Source organism: Thalassophryne amazonica, chromosome 13 (genome assembly GCF_902500255.1).
Source record: "Thalassophryne amazonica chromosome 13, fThaAma1.1, whole genome shotgun sequence".
Classification (NCBI taxonomy): Eukaryota; Metazoa; Chordata; class Actinopteri; order Batrachoidiformes; family Batrachoididae; genus Thalassophryne; species Thalassophryne amazonica.
In genome coordinates, this window is record NC_047115.1 from 6,347,676 (window position 1) to 6,369,271 (window position 21,596).

Below are 21,596 nucleotides of genomic sequence, written 5' to 3' on the forward strand. Positions count from 1 at the left end.
AGAACTTCGCCTTCTGAAAGTTACATAAAGAACCGGGGTAAATTATAATTAGAAGGTGAGATCTAGCCATTTAAAGATATTTACAGTGGCCATTTTGAATTTTGATTATAAAACATTTTGTCTAAGGGTGTAGTCACTGCACCCGGCTGGAATAGCTTTAGTCAGGTCTTGTCTACCATACAAAACAACAAAACACCTGTTATATCTCAAAACAAGGTTCACTGACACTGGTTTTCCACCAGACTATCAGCTGCTTTGTCGAGCTGTTTGTAAAAATATAAATTGCATTCCAGCAGATGGCGCTAATTCACCTCGTGGAAGCAAACGAAGAAGACGACGGTGGCTGGATAACAGGATCCGGATCTGGATCAGGTGTCACCTGGACTGGATTGTCTCGGCAGTGTGGGCTGATAAACAAACTGTATATTGATGTGTGATTATTAATCGATTGTTTGCGCTCCGTGCGGCCGTCAGCTGGTTGCGGAGCGGCGCAGGTGTCGGCTCTTGTGCGTGCGCTGGGTTCGAAGCAGTGAACCTCTTCCTGGTTGTCGTTCAGGAATGAATCATCGCTTCGTTGGGGGGGGTTCAGGGATGCTGCCGCTGACTCGTCTCAGACACACCCGGTACCGGTACCAGGCGGCACGGCCCGGTCCCGCGCTTTAAAGGAAGAAGCCCGAGTGTTCCGACGACCCGGAATGGAGGAAATCCTGAGGAAGCTGCTGAAAGACGCGTCCGGACACAAGCACAAAGCTCTCCGCGAAGCCTGCGTCAGTGCCTGCGGTGAGTGCGCAGCGAACCACCGGGAACCGCTCCGGAACCACCGGGAACCACCGCGGGCCCGAACCGACAGCAGCGCCGCAGAAATACACACAAAAGCATTCTTTACTGTGACACACACGGAAAAGTGAGGGGATGCAAACCAAACACCTGTGGGTGATTCAGCTGAAATCACGATATTTAATATTAATGATATTTAAACACCGCACAGATTTGTTGTAAGAATATATTATTACAAAGTTATTTCTAAAACGATGGATCAAATAATAAAACAGTGAGGATTTAAAATGCTAACACATAAGGAATATCTACAACAAAAATTCTCAAAATACAAAAATAATCATAATATAATAAAGTACTTTTTATACAATGGTTATGGGTCTCATGAGTCATCTCCTTTTATTCAGCATTAGCTTAAGTTTTTAAATTTCATTTTTACATTTTTAGTGTTTTATAATCCAATAATAAATTATTTTAATGAATTATATCTAATAATATTAATCATAGTAATATTAAACTCAACGTGATCATTTTTAGGTGAACTTTTGGAGAAGGAACTTAACCCTTTTATTACTATTTTTAATGGGAGTTTTTATTTATTTTAGTTGAATACGAATTTTATGGCATCATACACCAAATTTTAGCTTTTTTTTTTTTTGCTTGTATTACTAACTTATTTTAAATATTATACTTGTTCTTTTACCTGGTATCACTTATTATTGTTTGTACACTTTTGGTTTTTATTTTTAAGTTTGGGTAACAATGGAAATAAGTGTTTTCATTTTGTGTTTTCCATTTATTCTTTAATGCATGTACTTTGGTATGTGTATTGAATTGTATTAAATAAATTCATTCATCATCATAGTAACAAGTAAGTTGCCCATAAGTGCAAGAGGAACAACTGTAAGTTGATTTTTTTGGCTGTCAGTCTTATTTTCTCCAAAATTTAATTTCTTGAATGAATAAACAGTTGAGACCTTGCCAGACAATTGAGCAGTTTTGTGGCCATTTTGTGGGTGATGTGAGCATTTCAGGGCTTCTGGTACATTCCTACTTATGAAACCCAAAACTCAGTTAAAAAACAAAAACGGCATTTATAAATGTCAGCTTTTTTTTGTTTTGTTTTTTTTTGTTGTTTTTTTTTTTTTAGGTTTGACCTCCCAGTATTACTGTATGAACATTTTTATTTTGATGATTTTTCAGTTCAAGTTTTAAGATACGAAAGTTTGTCGTACGGAAGGTTAGAATTTCTCCTGACAATCACAACTTAAAGTTGTGAATAACAATAATAATGTAGCACTTTAAAAACTTCACCAACAGCAGTATATACAAAAAAAATAAAATTGAAACATCAAATGAAAATAAATCATGAACTATACAAGGTGTCTTTCTGGCATGTAATATTGTTCATATCAGATAAAACCATAAACTACCGTGTTTTCCCAAAGTATAAATCACTTTTTTCTTTTTCTTTTTTTTTTCCTATTTTGGGAGGTCCTGGGACCTATACTCTGCTACAGTTTATATACTGAAAAATCACACATTTGTTATTAATAATAGTAATAATTCTAACGACTAATTACATAGGACTTGCCCAGGAATCAAATCCATCCATTTTCTATACTCACTTACTCCAATTAAGGGTCACGGGGGGTTGAAGCCTATCTCAGCAGTCATAGGGCGTGAAGTGGGATACATCCTGGACAGGATGCCAGTCTGTCACAGGGCCACATATAGACAAACAAATGGACAATTTATGGACAATTTAAAGTTTAAGAATCAAATCACTAAACAAAATTAACTCTAATAATAGCAGAATCAATGGCAATAATAAAAAAAAAAGCTATTTGAGGTTTAATGAAGATCTGGATTTAGCCTTTAGTGTGCAGCCACGGGTATTAAAGAGGGAACAACAGGAGGAGGGCATGAAGAATGCTGCGTGACCTGATATTTAACACAAAGGTTAGAGGTCAGGTTGAGAGCAGCCACCGTCTGTGGGGCTGAAACATGGGGAGTGAAGGAAGTGCAGGGGAAGAAGCTGAGCTGATTGTGTGAAGTTGCTTGAAATAGCTTTGAAATGAAATAAGCTTTGAAATAGCTTGAAAAAGCTTGAAATAATAGCTAATGACACAGTCAGTGGGACAACAAAAGTAGTATGTTTGCTTTTTTTGAATTCTACATTATTTAACATTGAAGTTTTTTTTTTTTTTTTTTGAGACCATATCCTGTTTTTCTGAGAGTCCTGGCTAAAATGGCATTTTGTATTAACAGTGTATAAGATGACTGGATTCTAATTTTGTCAGCACAATCTGAACCATCTGCCTGAATCTCAAAGGTCAGGTCAATCCATCATGTCTATTTAAAAAAACAAAAAAACCTCATTGATTCAATAATCCATCTTGTGTGTCAGAAGTTGGTTTTTTTTTTTGGTGGGGGGGGGGGTGTTGCTTTATTTATTTATTTATTTTTTAAATTGCAAATAAAATGAAAAACATAGTGTTAAAGTATTTTAATATTTTCTCTAGGTATGTCAAATGTGTTCATTCTGGAAGCATAATTCCGTGGTACAGTATATGTTATGGCTAGATTTTACTGTCATTGTAATTCCATTACTGTAGAATTGTCCAGAAGGGCAGTTACAGATATCCCTGCCTATATCTTACAAGATTATTTTCTTTTAAATGTACCTGTCTTCACTGCAAAATACAAAACACATTTTCTACTGTTAAAAATGTTCTGGTTGTACTTTACCCAGAATGATCTCAAAATTTAAGAGTCCATTTGGGTAATTAAAATATTTTGTTGAGTTAAAAAAAAAAAAAGCCTAACTGTATCTGCTTATATAAGCAACAGGTTGGTCATCGTCATGTCCCAAGGTTTCACTTGGTGGACATTTACCATTAATGCAGATACAGTAGTGTTTCACCACAAGCTGTGGTTAGTGTGCTTGGTTTCACTGTGGAAAGTTCCTGGTTCAAACCCCACCACTGCCACATTTCTCCATGTAATGTGGAGTTGCGTGAAGAAGGGCATCCTGTGTAAAATTTGTGCCAAATCACCTTGGATTTGCTGTGGCAACCCTGAGTGCAAACAAGGGAGCAGTCGAAGGGACTTGCTCTAGTCTTTTATTATTAAAAGTTTTCAAAAAGTCACAATGACACTCTGAATCTGCTCCCCTCCCTCTCCAAATTAAATGGAATTTGTTCCACCAAATTTATTCACTAGTAAAAGTAAGTAAGTCCCTTCGGCTGCTCCCTTGTTTGCACTCGGAGTCGCCACAGCAAATCTAAGGTGGATCTGCCTGTTGAATTGGCACAGGTTTTACACCGGATGCCCTTCCTCATGCAACTTCACATTACATACAGAAATGTGGCAGGGGTGGGATTTGAACCCGGAACCTACTGAACTGAAACCAAGCGCATTAACCACTTGGCCACCACCCCTGCTTGCGTTGATGTGTCCTATTGTGCAATTAAAAATCCCAAAAAATACACTTGGTTTTATAGTTTCCCCAAATGTAATCAGGTAAAATCTTATTTTAAGTACTTTTCTGTTTCTTTAGAGCTGTTTAAAATATATCAAAACCAGTGCTGGGTACAGCTAACCAAAAAGTTAGCTTCGATAACAGTTAATCTGCTAACTGAAAAGTTAAATTTTATAAAGCTAAACCAATAAACCCCTAAAAGGTTTAGCAGACGTTACAGCTAAACACTAAACCAGTAACTTTTAGTATTGATCCCAGTACACTGGTTGCTACTGGTAATTCTGAGTAAATTCAAAGGCAGTCACAAAAAACAACGATCCAGCGCTTCTGTCTAAGATTAGCCTTCTCTCAGCAAAAGAGACTTGGTGACCAGAGAGGAGGGGGAAAAAAAGTCACTTATTTTCAGAGCCATACAGTCTCACACGTGTCACAGGAGTCATGCACAGCAAGGCAGTTTTGACTTATGGTTAAAATGGTAAACAAACGTTTTCCGGACAAGTTATTAATGTCACCTCTGTTTTTACAAAGTGAAAATATCAGCTGTGTGTTTTAGTTTTAAAGTAATGCACTAATTCTGAAGGTTTGATGTTAAACGGACACATGTGCCGAACAGCATTATGGGAAAATTCAGATAGGTGGCTCTTGTCACTTCCTGTCACCCCCCCCCCCCCCCCCGTCAAAATACAGAGAACACTGTCATCTACTGAATGTTGCTTATAGTCCTTTACAGCACTGTAAAGGATATATATATATATATATATATATATATATATATATATATATATATATATATATATATATATATATATATATATATATATATATAAGGTCTATTAGAAAAGTATCCGTCCTTATTATTTTTTTTCAAAAACCATATGGATTTGATTCATATGTTTTTACGTCAGCCAAGCTTGAACCTTTGTGCGCATGCTTGAGTATTTCCACGCCTTTCGGTTGCGTCATTCGCCTGTGAGCACGCCTTGTGGGAGGAGTGGTCCAGCCCCCTCGTCGGAGTTTCATTGTCAGGAAATGGTGGAATGATTTGGGCTTTTTTTCCATCAGAATTTTTTCAGAAACTGTTAGAGACAAGCAGCTGGAAACCATTCAAAAACTTTATCTGGCTTTCGGTGAAAATTTTATGGGCTTCACAGAGATTAAGGACTGTTACTACAGCTTTAAGGATGCCGCACAATGGCGCAGGGCGCGCCGCGCTCCGAGCCGCCATCGAGAGGCAGAAAACACCACATCATTTCTAAATGGATGGCTGTGTGGAGCTGGGACTGTCATGAGCAATTTCTCTGGTTATCACAAGAGCTGGACATCAGCCATTTTCCGGCAGATTTCACTTTTAACAAGAGATTTTGTCATGGAAAGCCGCGCGGAGGCTTCGCGCGTCAGGACCAATTCACTGATCGAGCGAGACAAAGGAACACCTTCGTTTCGGAGTGCCAGGGGACAAGTTGGGACATGCACAGCTCTCCACAATTTCTCTTATACTCACTGGGCTGGTAAGCATTGAAAGCCGAGATAGGCATGTCCCAACTTGGCCTCTAACATGTCTAGATGCATTATCATCTTGAAAAATGATTTCATCATCCCCAAACATCCTTTCAATTGTCCAAAATATCAACGTAAACTTGTGCATTTATTGATGATGTAATGACAGCCATCTCCCCAGTGCCTCTACCTGACATGCAGCCCCATATCATCAATGACTGTGGAAATTTACATGTTCTCTTCAAGCAGTCATCTTTATAAATCTCATTGGAATGGCACCAAACAAAAGTTCCAGCATCATCACCACGATTGCTTTTCTTTAGCCCATTGTAACCTTGTTTTTTTCTGTTTAGGTGTTAATGATGGCTTTCGTTTAGCTTTTCTGTATGTAAATCCCATTTCCTTTAGGTGGTTTCTTACAGTTCGGTCACAGACGTTGACTCGAGTTTCCTCCCATTCGTTCCTCATTTGTTTTGTTGTGCGTTTTCGATTTTTGAGACATATTGCTTTAAGTTTTCTGTCTTGACGCTTTGATGTCTTCCTTGGTCTACCAGTATGTTTGCCTTTAACAACCTTCCCGTGTTGTTTGTATTTGGTCCAGAGTTTAGACACAGCTGACTGTGAACAACCATCTTTTGCAACATTGCGTGATGATTTACTCTCTTTTAAGAGTTTGATAATCCTCTCCTTTGTTTCAATTGACATCACTTGTGTTGGAGCCATGATTCATGTCAGTCCACTTGATGCAACAGCTCTCCAAGGTGTGATCACTCCTTTTTAGATGCAGACTAACGAGCAGATCTGATTTGATGCAGGTGTTAGTTTTGGGGATGAAAATTTACAGGGTGATTCCATAATTTATTCCTCAGAATTGAGTGATTCCATATTTTTTTTCCCTCTGCTTGGTCTAAAAAAGTAACCGTTACTGACTGCCACAATTTTTTTTCCTTATCTCTTATAGTATTTCTTAAAGCCAGAAAGTTGCCATTCGAAATGACTTTAGTTTGGTGTCATGTCTGTGATCTGCTTTTTTTCTACAAAATTAAACAACTGAATGAACATCCTCTGAGGCCGGTGATTCCATAATTTTTGCCAGGGGTTGTGTGTGTGTATATATATATATGTGTATATATATATATATATATATATATATATATATAATCAATCAATTTCAATCAATTTTTTTTTTTTATATAGCGCCAAATCACAACAAACAGTTGCCCCAAGGCGCTTTATATTGTAAGGCAAGGCCATACAATAATTATGTAAAACCCCAACGGTCAAAACGACCCCCTGTGAGCAAGCTCTTGGCTACAGTGGGAAGGAAAAACTCCCTTTTAACAGGAAGAAACCTCCAGCAGAACCAGGCTCAGGGAGGGGCAGTCTTCTGCTGGGACTGGTTGGGGCTGAGGGAGAGAACCAGGAAAAAGACATGCTGTGGAGGGGAGCAGAGATCGATCACTAATGATTAAATGCAGAGTGGTGCATACAGAGCAAAAAGAGAAAGAAACAGTGCATCATGGGAACCCCCCCCCACAGTCTACGTCTATAGCAGCATAACTAAGGGATGGTTCAGGGTCACCTGATCCAGCCCTAACTATAAGCTTTAGCAAAAAGGAAAGTTTTAAGCCTAATCTTAAAAGTAGAGAGGGTGTCTGTCTCCCTGATCTGAATTGGGAGCTGGTTCCACAGGAGAGGAGCCTGAAAGCTGAAGGCTCTGCCTCCCATTCTACTCTTACAAACCCTAGGAACTACAAGTAAGCCTGCAGTCTGAGAGCGAAGCGCTCTATTGGGGTGATATGGTACTACGAGGTCCCTAAGATAAGATGGGACCTGATTATTCAAAACCTTATAAGTAAGAAGAAGAATTTTAAATTCTATTCTAGAATTAACAGGAAGCCAATGAAGAGAGGCCAATATGGGTGAGATATGCTCTCTCCTTCTAGTCCCCGTTAGTACTCTAGCTGCAGCATTTTGAATTAACTGAAGGCTTTTTAGGGAACTTTTAGGACAACCTGATAATAATGAATTACAATAGTCCAGCCTAGAGGAAATAAATGCATGAATTAGTTTTTCAGCATCACTCTGAGACAAGACCTTTCTAATTTTAGAGATATTGCGTAAATGCAAAAAAGCAGTCCTACATATTTGTTTAATATGCGCTTTGAATGACATATCCTGATCAAAAATGACTCCAAGATTTCTCACAGTATTACTAGAGGTCAGGGTAATGCCGTCCAGAGTAAGGATCTGGTTAGACACCATGTTTCTAAGATTTGTGGGGCCAAGTACAATAACTTCAGTTTTGTCTGAGTTTAAAAGCAGGAAATTAGAGGTCATCCATGTCTTTATGTCTGTAAGACAATCCTGCAGTTTAGCTAATTGGTGTGTGTCCTCTGGCTTCATGGATAGATAAAGCTGGGTATCATCTGCGTAACAATGAAAATTTAAGCAATACCGTCTAATAATACTGCCTAAGGGAAGCATGTATAAAGTGAATAAAATTGGTCCTAGCACAGAACCTTGTGGAACTCCATAATTAACTTTAGTCTGTGAAGAAGATTCCCCATTTACATGAACAAATTGTAATCTATTAGACAAATATGATTCAAACCACCGCAGCGCAGTGCCTTTAATACCTATGGCATGCTCTAATCTCTGTAATAAAATTTTATGGTCAACAGTATCAAAAGCAGCACTGAGGTCTAACAGAACAAGCACAGAGATGAGTCCACTGTCCGAGGCCATAAGAAGATCATTTGTAACCTTCACTAATGCTGTTTCTGTACTATGATGAATTCTAAAACCTGACTGAAACTCTTCAAATAGACCATTCCTCTGCAGATGATAAGTTAGCTGTTTTACAACTACCCTTTCAAGAAGTTTTGAGAGAAAAGGAAGGTTGGAGATTGGCCTATAATTAGCTAAGATAGCTGGGTCAAGTGATGGCTTTTTAAGTAATGGTTTAATTACTGCCACCTTAAAAGCCTGTGGTACATAGCCAACTAACAAAGATAGATTGATCATATTTAAGATCGAAGCATTAAATAATGGTAGGGCTTCCTTGAGCAGCCTGGTAGGAATGGGGTCTAATAAACATGTTGATGGTTTGGATGAAGTAACTAATGAAAATAACTCGGACAGGACAATCGGAGAGAAAGAGTCTAACCAAATACCGGCATCACTGAAAGCAGCCAAAGATAACGATACGTCTTTGGGATGGTTATGAGTAATTTTTTCTCTAATAGTTAAAATTTTGTTAGCAAAGAAAGTCATGAAGTCATTGCTAGTTAAAGTTAATGGAATACTCAGCTCAATAGAGCTCTGACTCTTTGTCAGCCTGGCTACAGTGCTGAAAGGAAACCTGGGGTTGTTCTTATTTTCTTCAATTAGTGATGAGTAGAAAGATGTCCTAGCTTTACGGAGGGCTTTTTTATAGAGCAACAGACTCTTTTTCCAGGCTAAGTGAAGATCTTCTAAATTAGTGAGACACCATTTCCTCTCCAGCTTACGGGTTATCTGCTTTAAGCTATGAGTTTGTGAGTTATACCACGGAGTCAGGCACTTCTGATTTAAAGCTCTCTTTTTCTGAGGAGCTACAGCATCCAAAGTTGCCTTCAATGAAGATGTAAAACTATTGACGAGATACTCTATCTCACTTACAGAGTTTAGGTAGCTACTCTGCACTGTGTTGGTATATGGCATTAGAGAACATAATGGGTACATGCTGGGTAGTCCATCAGAGTAAATGTAAATGTTATTAAGAAATGATCAGACAGAAGGGAGTTTCAGGGAATACTGTTAAGTCTTCTATTTCCATACCATAAGTCAGAACAAGATCTAAGATATGATTAAAGTGGTGGGTGGACTCATTTACATTTTGAGCAAAGCCAATAGAGTCTAATAATAGATTAAATGCAGTGTTGAGGCTGTCATTCTCAGCATCTGTGTGGATGTTAAAATCGCCCACTATAATTATCTGAGCTAAGCACTAAGTCAGACAAAAGGTCTGAAAATTCACAGAGAAACTCACAGTAACGACCAGGTGGACGATAGATAATAACAAATAAAACTGGTTTTTGGGACTTCCAATTTGGATGGACAAGACTAAGAGCCAAGCTTTCAAATGAATTAAAGCTCTGTCTGGGTTTTTGATTAATTAATAAGCTGGAATGGAAGATTGCTGCTAATCCTCCGCCCCGGCCCGTGCTACGAGCATTCTGACAGTTAGTGTGACTTGGGGGTGTTGACTCATTTAAACTAACATATTCATCCTGCTGTAACCAGGTTTCTGTAAGGCAGAATAAATCAATATGTTGATCAATTATTATATCATTTACCAACAGGGACTTAGAAGAGAGAGACCTAATGTTTAATAGACCACATTTAACTGTTTTAGTCTGTGGTGCAGTTGAAGGTGCTATATTATTTTTTCTTTTTGAATTTTTATGCTTAAATAGATTTTTACTGGTTGTTGGTGGTCTGGGAGCAGACACCGTCTCTACGGGGATGGGGTAATGAGGGGATGGCAGGGGGAGAGAAGCTGCAGAGAGGTGTGTAAGACTACAACTCTGCTTCCTGGTCCCAACCCTGGATAGTCACGGTTTGGAGGATTTAAGAAAATTGGCCAGATTTCTAGAAATGAGAGCTGCTCCATCCAAAGTGGGATGGATGCCGTCTCTCCTAACAAGACCAGGTTTTCCCCAGAAGCTTTGCCAATTATCTATGAAGCCCACCTCATTTTTGGACATTTTTTGGACATATATATATATATATATATAGTTCTCATGCAGCGGTCTCTTAAAAATGTTATGAAAGGCATAATTTACATTAATTTATAATTTACATACATTTTGGTCATATAATATTCATTTACAATTGTCATGTAGTTTCTCAGTGGTATTTTGACTGCAGCAACTCTCTGGTACGCAAGGGATTATGGGATATCTCAGTGGAGCGGATTGTGTTTTTAAAATGATATACTGTCATGAAACTGAAACAAACAAATAAAAAAAAAAAGCCAATTTTGACACCCCCTGTAAAGTTACTGTAACTTGTGTGTTGGTTTTTACAATGTGTGTGATTGGTGATCCACTTATATTCAGACGTTCTGAATACTGAATATGTTGGTCTATTTACACTCCCATCCAGTAGATGGCAGAGTTCTCTGCATTTTGTTTAACTCTCAAAACCTTCAGGAAATAGTGCATCACTTTAAAAAATATGAGAAATATATTTTCACTTTGTAAAAATGACAGAGTTGCTGTTAATTTTGCTAAACTGTCCAGAATTAGTTGGTTTTAAATGCAACCATAAGTGAAGGGTGCTTTGTGCTTCATGTCTCCTGCCCACTGAGGATTGTCATGTTGAAAGAAAATTACTTTTTTTTTCTTCTTTGCAGTGGCAGCTGGTCCGCCCACTTTTACTGGGGGATGACTGAGCTTCTCACAGCGGACTGTTTATTGTAAAGCATACAATAGGAATTAACTTGTATGATTTTAGGTTTTACAGATGTTTCTGACTATTCAGCTTTATCTCTATGCCAGCAAAAAAAATGTTAGCGGACTGAAAGTTATCAGAAGTAAATTTAGCGGAAGCTAATTGGTCCAATGATGGTTTTCAAAGTTAGCTGAAAAGCTAAACCGCTAACAAAAAAAAAATGTTAGTGGATTAGCGGAACTGTGCCCGCCACTGGTCAAAATACACGAATAACTGGTTTCAACTGGTCTAACTCCTGTTTAAAGTTGCTTAATGGCTCTCTTGTCCAGATTAAATGGTGTTCTTATAAAACCCGATTACATCTGTTTGAATACAGTTTTGGTCCATCTGTGATTTACAACACTTTAAAATCAGTCAACACCAGTTTATTTCCAGAAATAGAGTGTGGGAACAAGTCCAGATTTGTCATTCTTTTTAAAATATGTCCTACTTCAAAAATAATGAAGCCAAAGTGTGACATAACCATCAAAATTTAAAAGTGGTCTTTTTTGTGAAATTTTATCATTTTAGGTATGGTTATATATCAGAGTTTCAATGTTTCTATTGGTCTCGGTTCAGTCATTGCTAGAAATTATCAGTGCATATATACTATAATGTGCTAGAGCAACTTGTGGCAACAGTTGGAGGTATCTTCTTTAGTCTACAGAAGCCTGAAACAAAGACATTCTGTCTATTAGTTCCTGGTATTATTGAACAAGTAATGTAATTATTCTATTGAAGCAGAGTAAGAGATATAGCTAAGGTTTTGACACAAATAAATCAAGGACTTATTCTCAGTGTTACGCTTAACGACAGTTTTACCTTGCTTTAGAAACATGATGTTTTTTCTAGGAAATGACATTTCTACCTTTACAAAAATGTATTACTGTGTGTTAGTATGAAGCACAAACAAACTGACAAAATACAAGGTTATTTCTTTAACATTCAACTTTAAATGATAATGCTAAATATCAATGTCAAAATTGATGAAAAAAGTGCTATTTTTGGGGTAAATTTTGTGCATATCTCTGGAACCGTGCATAATTTTTCCATGAAATTTTCAGTACCCGTCAAAGAGACTCACAGATAAATCTGGATGGTGCTAAATAAAATAATGGCTTGTTCATGACAAACGCAATGCAAATCAGCAGTTAGGCTTCATTATTTTTGAACTAGGGCAGAAGTGTCTTTAAACGTTTTGTTATGTCAGATGGATTTCCACTAACTGGCTAATGTGTCAGGTGCTGTCAGGTTATTAAAAATACTTTTTTCTCTTTACAGAAACACTGGAGTCTCAGAATGGATCCACCAAGATTTCTCCTTCACAACTTCGGTGAGTTGCTTTAAATTCATGCCTGTTCTGGTTGTTTCACACAAAGTTATGAATTCACTCTAAAAAACCAGTAAGCATCTGGTGTTCAACGCTGAGACAGTCAGTCCTTTACGGCTCTTTGTGTGTTTGTGGGTTACGTGTGGTCGAAGAGGACAAATGTCCCACGAGGCTCAGAGGTTTAATGCTTTGGTGTCTCGCTGTAGAACACTTAAGGACATATATATATGGGATTTATATTCATTTGAATGATCAAATAATTCCTGGGAATAATGAGACCGGACATCTGGGTGCATTAGTTTAGTGAACATTTTTCTAAAGTGAGCAAATTTGTTTGAATTGTCTGGGTGCGTTGCACTGAAAAAGCTGAGTATTGGCTAATATTAAATTGCAGCTCAATGGATTGTCAATTATTTATTCGGTAACCTCTGTTGTTTTATTAGAGATTATTATATTAAATATTGATGATGGATTTTCACTCTCTTGTCTGCTTTTTTATTCGTTTATTTTGCTCTTTTGACATGAGATGCAGAATCTGTAGATTTTTAACAGTTAGTCAGCAAGAAAATAATCAGTTGTTTATTGAAAGTTATTTATCAAGAAAAAATGTTCGTTTTTTTTCCAGCTTCAGTGTGAGAATTTGCTCATTTTATTTATAATGAACTGAATTCTGACAGTTTTACGCAACCATAAACTGCTGTTTCAGCTGGGTTAAATGACCTGATGTTATTTTTAACTGACTTTAAACACCTCCAAACCACATGTCCTTATTTTGAGTTAACCTGTTTTAAACTGAAGATAATCCACTGTTCACTTATGGTTGAAACTGCTGTAAAGTTTTTTGTTTGTTTTTTTTAATACTGCGCTTTAAGCCATCACTTGACCCAGCTATCTTAGCTAATTATAGGCCAATCTCCAACCTTCCTTTTCTCTCAAAAATTCTTGAAAGGGTAGTTGTAAAACAGCTAACTGATCATCTGCAGAGGAATGGTCTATTTGAAGAGTTTCAGTCAGGTTTTAGAATTCATCATAGTACAGAAACAGCATTAGTGAAGGTTACAAATGATCTTCTTATGGCCTCACACAGTGGACTCATCTCTGTGCTTGTTCTGTTAGACCTCAGTGCTGCTTTTGATACTGTTGACCATAAAATTTTATACAGAGATTAGAGCATGCCATAGGTATTAAAGGCATTGCGCTGCAGTGGTTTGAATCATATTTATCTAATAGATTACAATTTGTTCATGTAAATGGGGAATCTTCTTCACAGACTAAGCTTAATTATGGAGTTCCACAAGGTTCTGTGCTAGGACCAATTTTATTCACTTTATACATGCTTCCCTTAGGCAGTATTATTAGATGGCATTGCTTAAATTTTCATTGTTACGCAGATGATACCCAGCTTTATCTATCCATGAAGCCAGAGGACACACACCAATTAGCTAAACTGCAGGATTGTCTTACAGACATAAAGACATGGATGACCTCTAATTTCCTGCTTTTAAATTCAGATAAAACTGATCAGGATATGTCTTTCAATGCGCATATTAAACAAATATGTAGGACTGCTTTTTTGCATTTGCACAATATCGCTAAAATTAGAAAGGTCTTGTCTCAGAGTGATGCTGAAAAACTAATTCATGCATTTATTTCCTCTAGGCTGGACTATTGTAATTCATTATTATCAGGTTGTTCTAAAAGTTCCCTAAAAAGCCTTCAGTTAATTCAAAATGCTGCAGCTAGAGTACTGACGGGGACTAGAAGGAGAGAGCATATCTCACCCATATTGGCCTCTCTTCATTGGCTTCCTGTTAATTCTAGACTAGAATTTAAAATTCTTCTTCTTACTTATAAGGTTTTGAATAATCAGGTCCCATCTTATCTTAGGGACCTCGTAGTACCATATCACCCCAATAGAGCGCTTCGCTCTCAGACTGCAGGCTTACTTGTAGTTCCTAGGGTTTGTAAGAGTAGAATGGGAGGCAGAGCCTTCAGCTTTCAGGCTCCTCTCCTGTGGAATCAGCTCCCAATTCGGATCAGGGAGACAGACACCCTCTCTACTTTTAAGATTAGGCTTAAAACTTTCCTTTTTGCTAAAGCTTATAGTTAGGGCTGGATCAGGTGACCCTGAACCATCCCTTAGTTATGCTGCTATAGACTTAGACTGCTGGGGGGTTCCCATGATGCACTGTTTCTTTCTCTTTTTGCTCTGTATGCACCACTCTGCATTTAATCATTAGTGATTGATCTCTGCTCCCCTCCACAGCATGTCTTTTTCCTGTTTCTCTCCCTCAGCCCCAACCAGTCCCAGCAGAAGACTGCCCCTCCCTGAGCCTGGTTCTGCTGGAGGTTTCTTCCTGTTAAAAGGGAGTTTATCCTTCCCACTGTCGCCAAGTGCTTGCTCACAGGGGGTCATTTTGACCGTTGGGGTTTTTCCATAATTATTGTATGGCTTTGCCTTACAATATAAAGCGCCTTGGGGCTATATAAATAAAATTGATTTGATTTGATTTAAATAGGGTTTTATTACAGGGAGTTTAAACTTAGGACTTAATTTGACAAATTTTGATGTAAACTAGAAACACTGGTTCAGTAATTATTCAACACCAGTGATTGACCAGTTTAAGGCATTTTTAATCTCTTTTTACCCTATTTTCAACCCAGTCTGTAACAACAACAGCTCTAAAGCCGTAATTTAAACTGGAATTAAAGTGGCAAAAAATTTGGAAGGAAAACTCACACGCACTCATCTTCACCGTCTCACTCACTCCAGTTAAGGGTTGGAAGAAGCACATTTCTGTGAAAAATAGAATATTTTTGGATTTTGGGCAGTTCTTTTTCAAGTTATTAAAATAAAACTAATTAAGCAATCATTAAATTGTAAAAAATAATCAGTACATTGATCAGTAAGTAAAACCATCTTTGCAGCTCTAACATTGAATCTAATGTGTTAAATAACTTCATGTTGTTGAACAACTGTCCAAAGCTACAAAATAAGTTTACAGGAACGTCAACATTTTTTAACTAGAGCACTGTGCTCGTAGAGTGCCAACCTCTGCCAACAGTAGTTTCCAATTCCACAAAATTTTACCTTGAAAAAATTTTCAAAGTCCTATTAAAAATTTCTTTTCATAAGCTAAATTAAATGTGATCAAATGTCAGGAGGATGTATTTAGTTCATGCGCTTGAATCAACGTGTTTTTGTGGTGTTGTCAGGTTTTTATTTATTTATTTTTCAACTTTTTCAGTTTCTAAATTCTTTTTCAGATAATTTTCACAGGACATTGGTTATCTTTGCTATTCACAATGTGCCATTGCTTTTGGCACTTGGTTTCTGACTGATACCTGGAAGCCAGCAAACAGGCATAAAATTGGAACCTTCATCCAGTTTTGGTGGTGTAGGTTAATCCATAACAGAAAAATGAGAGTGATTGCAACACTTTTGATTGAGATAGAATGCAAAGTACACCAGATGGGCCTTTCAATATTAAATTAAAATGTCCATAAAATCCACAATCCGCATCAGATCTGGATCAAGACATAATATAAAATATACATTAAATGGGGTTTTCAATGTTAAATTTAAATGGCCACAAAATCTGTAACCTGGATCAGATCCAGATTAAACTTTGGTTTAATCACATAGTGCGAATTTGGTTGAAGTGCACATGAAGCAGGAATCATATGCAGAACATGTAAATTCGTAGTTGCCTCTAAGGCCTCGTACACCTGTTCCTACAATTACGCACAGCAGTGGCTGAAAGACAGTGTGCCCTGTGAGAGCCCATCAAACCCTCTCGCAGCAGGTGTCGGCCAAATACCAGATGACACACACAAACATCTAACACCACTCGTTTGGCACTTAGAAAATGTGTGGCCATTTGTACTGTCATCACTAAAACAGTCAGCAGATGATCACTGTCGAGCTGGATGTGAAATTTGTCTAAGTGCCCCACGACTGTGGAGTTGCAGAGGGCACATGTGACATGCCAGAGTGTCGGCTCCCACCACAACACGTGCGCGTGTGTCGCGCGCTCCTCCCACTATACCCCCCCAACACGTGCATGCATATGGTTTGCGCGCCCCCGCAGGCACCTCTCATCTGATCACAGAGTGACACCTTGGTCTGTGCGCTGAACGGACGGGGGCGTGGCATGTTGACAACTGAAGCAATGGAGACACGCACATCCAAAACACGTAAAAAGGCATGCAGGACCAAGAAAAATATACCAAAGATAGAAACCAAATGATCCGCACAGCCACAGCGCTCCGATACAAAAAGGATTTTATTTAACAAGACATGAAAGTAACATTTCAGGCTACCAGCCGTTCGTCAGACCAAGCTGTTGTAGCTGTTGACAACTGGACATCAGAGCTGCAGAACACGCACTGTGTTTTGACGGACACGTGCGTGCGTGTGCTTGCTGTCCTCACATCGAATTACATAAAAACATACATCGCTTCTGCGATGGGCTGGAGAGCGCGTACATTGACAAGCTGTTCCAGCTGGACCGGACCACCAGTTCATGTGGACATGCAGCAGGAGATCCGAACGTCACGTCTGTCTGACAGGATGGTGAGCGGCGCACCACTGGACTATATGACGAGTCAACAGTACAACAAATACGGCACTTTACGAATACACCACCACCAAATACGCCGTACCAACACCGTGCCCATGAGTGGAATTTTTTGTTAAATTTAACCAGGGTTATTTAACCGCAGGGTTCTGTATTGCGTCCCCTTTTATGTATTATTTATATCAACCCAGTGATATTCACTAATTATACAGCTGGTTTTTATTTTATTTTCCTCCACATTAGATGTGGTGCAACTCCTCAAAGTGTGAGCAGCTGCAGCAGCTCGCACTGTGTTCCTGCTCCAAAGACACAGTTGCGTGCACGAACCATCACACTGGCATGATGATTAAAGGATGGGAATTTTTCCAGTTTTCCACGATTTTTCCTTTGACTTTGACATATGACCTTGAAAATTGAATCAGTTCTTGTTTATCAGGATATGAATCCTCTGTAAAAATTTCACAACAATATATGGAAAAACTGTGGGCTCCAGGCTGTTCTCAAACAAACCGGGACCAAAACAACCTCCACCTAACTTCGATGGCAGAGGTTAAGATGGAAATAAGAACATTTTGACGATCGTCTCTGATAAACGGCTGATGTTGGGTGTTTTAATGTTTCTCCTGGTTAATCTGTAAAGCCTGATGAATGGTTTCTGATCTCCCTGTAAACATGGGCAGCTCTGGGTTCTGTGCTTCTTCACAGTCCATTTGAGAGCCGTCGGTTCAGTGCAGCCTGAGCTTGATGATGAAGCGCGGTAATCCGCTGTGAGCAGCCGAGCGTGGCGACTGCAAAATATAAATAATGACACAAAGACGAAGAATGAGCATGACAAATACTCTGTGGTTCACGGAGTTCTGGGAGTAAAACATAAAATGTTCTGTTCATTTCCGTATTTTGTCAGATTTATTTTACTTATTAAGTTCTTTGAGCTTTGTTCTCTGTTACACAGACGTCAGGAGTTGTTTAGACATTTCATCAGCACAAAGGAGTAACCGACAGTGAGCGTCTTCTGCCTGACTGCAGGTCTCATCGACTTGTTTGACAGCATCTAAAAACAAATACAGATTTGTTTTTCAGCATCACAAAGAAATATACCGCCACACTCGGTGCAAAAAATATCTAATACCTAATATTAATAATATCTAATCTTTTGAGTCCTCAAAAGAGAACAAAATAAACTCACAGAAACACATCTATACTGTAATATGTACTAGACTATACATCTGATTTCTGCTGGTAAGATATTTGTTAAAGTTGGAGTCAGGTGTGAGAAGACTCTGCAACCTTTCCGTTTCTTCTTCACCCTGAGAACACACAGCAGGCCAACGTCGTGGGAATATGAATCTGTACTGGACTTCATGCACATCAGTCATTAAGAAATAGAAACCGTACGGTAAATCTGTCTGAAGGAGACAGTTCTCAAAACTGATTGTCTGTGTAAGGAGGACACTAGTGAGGGAAGCCACCAAGGCACCCACACAACTCTGAAGGAACTCCACTCCAACATTAACCTGTGAATGGGGATGCAAATCATCATTCCCAGTTTCTCCAACCACATCCAGAGAAGCCTGCGTATAATTCTTTTCAGAGCTGTAATGTTGTCTTGGTGGCTTCCCTCACTAGCCTTCTTTCAGCTTCGTCTCTCAGTACTAAAAAGTGATTACTTAATCATGACATTTCGATTAAATTGCTGCCTTCCCAACTTTTTTGGAATGTGTTGAGCCCCTTAGAGATAGGGTTAGAACCTCGGTCATTCGTGGGGAGCTCGGAGTAGAGCCCCTGCTCCTTCGCATTGAAAGGAGCCAGCTGAAGTCATTTGGGCATCTGGTAAGGATGCCCCTTGGATTCCTCTGTAAGGGGGTGTTCCAGGCACCTCCAGCTGGGAGGAGACCCCGGGGAAGACCCAGGACTATGTGAAGAGATTATATCTCCACACTCCACAACAGCCAGTTGAAAATGGCCATGTGCATTTGAGGAATGAGTGTCTCCATTGCACAGAGTTGGAAGGGCAAAAATCCAGCCACCTGGAGTATGCATGACCCGGCCTGTAGGGGGCGCCCCATAACAGCTACAGATGCACAGCATCAAGTGCAGCTGCGGGAAGCTGGTTCATCCTGGAAAAAAAGACACAGTTCTTGAACAAGATGACACTCATCCGTCTACGATTCCACACAAATCCAGGGTGCATTGTAGCGGCTCAAATCTTGCCACACCCTCTGTACAGTCTAGGTCTCGTGACTGAGGTTTTTCTTTTTTACCCCCCAAGCTGAAGGAACATCTGATGGGACACCATTACAGTCATGATGCTGAGGTGTGCAAGCAGCTGCGTGTCGCAGAGAAGATGCCAGAGTTCTTCACTAATGGAAAAACATGTCCAGCATTGGTGTACATGTGGAAAGGGAAAGTAACTACGTAGAAAAGTAATGACACTGCCTTATACCTAAATGAACAAAGGCAGTGCTGTAGTCGAGTCCACCTCCCCCAAGGCCAATAATGACACTGCCTTATACCTAAATGAACAAAGGCAGTGCTGTAGTCGAGTCCACCTCCCCCAAGGCCAAGTCCCAGACCGAGTATTAATAATAATGAGCAATCAGATTTCTGACATCCGCCAATGTGGATCCAGATCACCTCCAAAATTCAATGGAGTCTTCCACGCCTTAATATCTATCTGTCGTGCAAATTTGGTGAGAATCCACAAAGTAGTTTTGAAGTAATCCTTCAAAGCCTGTATAAATGGAAATCTTGATCCAGAATTCGGATCTAGATCCAGATCACCTCAAAAATTTAATGGAGTCTTCCAGGTCCTAATATCTATCTGTGGTGCAAATTTGCTGAGGCTCTGTGAAGTAGTTTTGAAGTAATCCTTCAAAGCCTATATAAAGGGTATCCTTGATCCAGAATCCAGATCTCGATCCGGATCACCTCACAAATTTAATGGAGTCTTCCATGCCCTAATATCTATCTGTGGTGCAAATTTGGTGAGACTCTGTGAAGTAGTTTTGACATAATCCTTCAAAGTCTATATAAAGTGAAACTTGATCCAGAATCTGGATCTAGATCCAGATCACCTCCAAAATTTAATTGAGTCTTCCATAACCTAATATGTATCTATGGTGAAAGTTTCTTCAAAATCCCTGCAAATAAACACCAATGATTTTATTACATCCTTGGAAGACATAATAATTATATATAATAATAATTGGGGGGAGGTGATAATATAGTGGTTAAGGTGTTGGGCTTGAGTCCAGAAGATCATGGGTTCAAATCCCCGCCTGACTGGAAAATCACTAAGGGCCCTTGGGCAAGGCCTTTAATCCCCTATTGCTCCCGGTGTGTAGTGAGTGCCTTGTATGGCAGCACCCTGACATCGGGGTGAATGTGAGGCATAATTGTGAAGCGCTTTGAGCATCTGATGCAGATGGAAAAGCGCTATATAAATGCAGTCCATTTACATAATAATAATAATAATAACAAAACCACTGTTTTTGACTTTGTTTGGTGGGAAGCAAATGGTGTGAAAAATAGGGAAACTATCTGCCTCGAACCAGCCTCGGCATCGTCCGGCCTCGAAAAATGGCCGAGGCTGTTAGTTTTCACCTATTTTCAGCACTGTTTGCTTCCCACCAATCAAAAAAGTGCCTGCCATAGTAACTTTACACATACAAAAATGGAGAAAAACTAGCGACTTCAAACAAGCCTCCTCTTATTCTTCGGGGCCGGACGAAGCCGAGGCCAAAACATCAAAAAAGGACAGTCGTAGTCTCCTTAGTGGTATGTTAAACAGTATATAGTGTTTTATAGTAGAGATGGAATTCACCACAACATTACCATTACACGTCCTCAGGTACAAATGTTCACACAGTCACTCCTTGTTTGTGACTCCTGGTGCAGGATCCAGACTGTGTGGCTGAATGTGGAGGTTTGGATGATGTGATGGCGGTCCAGACCACTCATCAGAATACTACAGATACTAATGTGGATACTGCTGAGGAGGATGGTCTTTAGGATTCCAGAATTTTGCGTTATGCATTCATGTTTTGGTTCTTGGGGGTTCTAGGCTTTCCAGGCTGTGTTTCCATTCCACATTATTTGATCCCTATCAGTGTGCCAGCTCTCCTACTGTCTGCTCTGATGTTTTGTCTGGAAGCAATCTATTAACCTGTTTCTAGTCGTTTCAATCAGATTTTCTTTTGAAAATGGTCTCTAATGAATTGCCATCACATTTGCTGCAGAAGAACCTTTTCGAATCTCTGCCGTCTGCTTTTAGGCGCTCCATTCCACGGAAACCACGCACACTCCAGAAGAGAATGATTTGCTGCTGGCTGTGGATTAGAGTGAAGTGATGCTTTCAATACCATTTTTCATTGTATATTATGAGAAGATGAAAAAGTACCATATTTTCTGGAGTATAGGACATGGTTTTTGTTGTTGTTATTTTTTGTTA

General features: G+C 39.1%; 1 protein-coding gene across 3 annotated transcripts in view; it reads left to right on the forward strand.

Annotated features, from left to right (window-relative positions):
- The first annotated feature begins 463 nt into the window (after nt 1-463).
- The window catches only part of arfgef3 (ARFGEF family member 3), a 104,453-nt gene continuing 83,320 nt past the window's right edge, over nt 464-21,596 (forward strand). For all 3 annotated transcript variants that reach the window (XM_034184639.1, XM_034184641.1, XM_034184640.1), the window contains exons 1-2: nt 464-780; nt 12,518-12,569. In XM_034184639.1, coding sequence (XP_034040530.1) covers nt 696-780; nt 12,518-12,569 — 137 coding nt within the window. In that variant the 5' untranslated portion in view covers nt 464-695. The remainder of the gene's footprint in view (nt 781-12,517; nt 12,570-21,596) is intronic.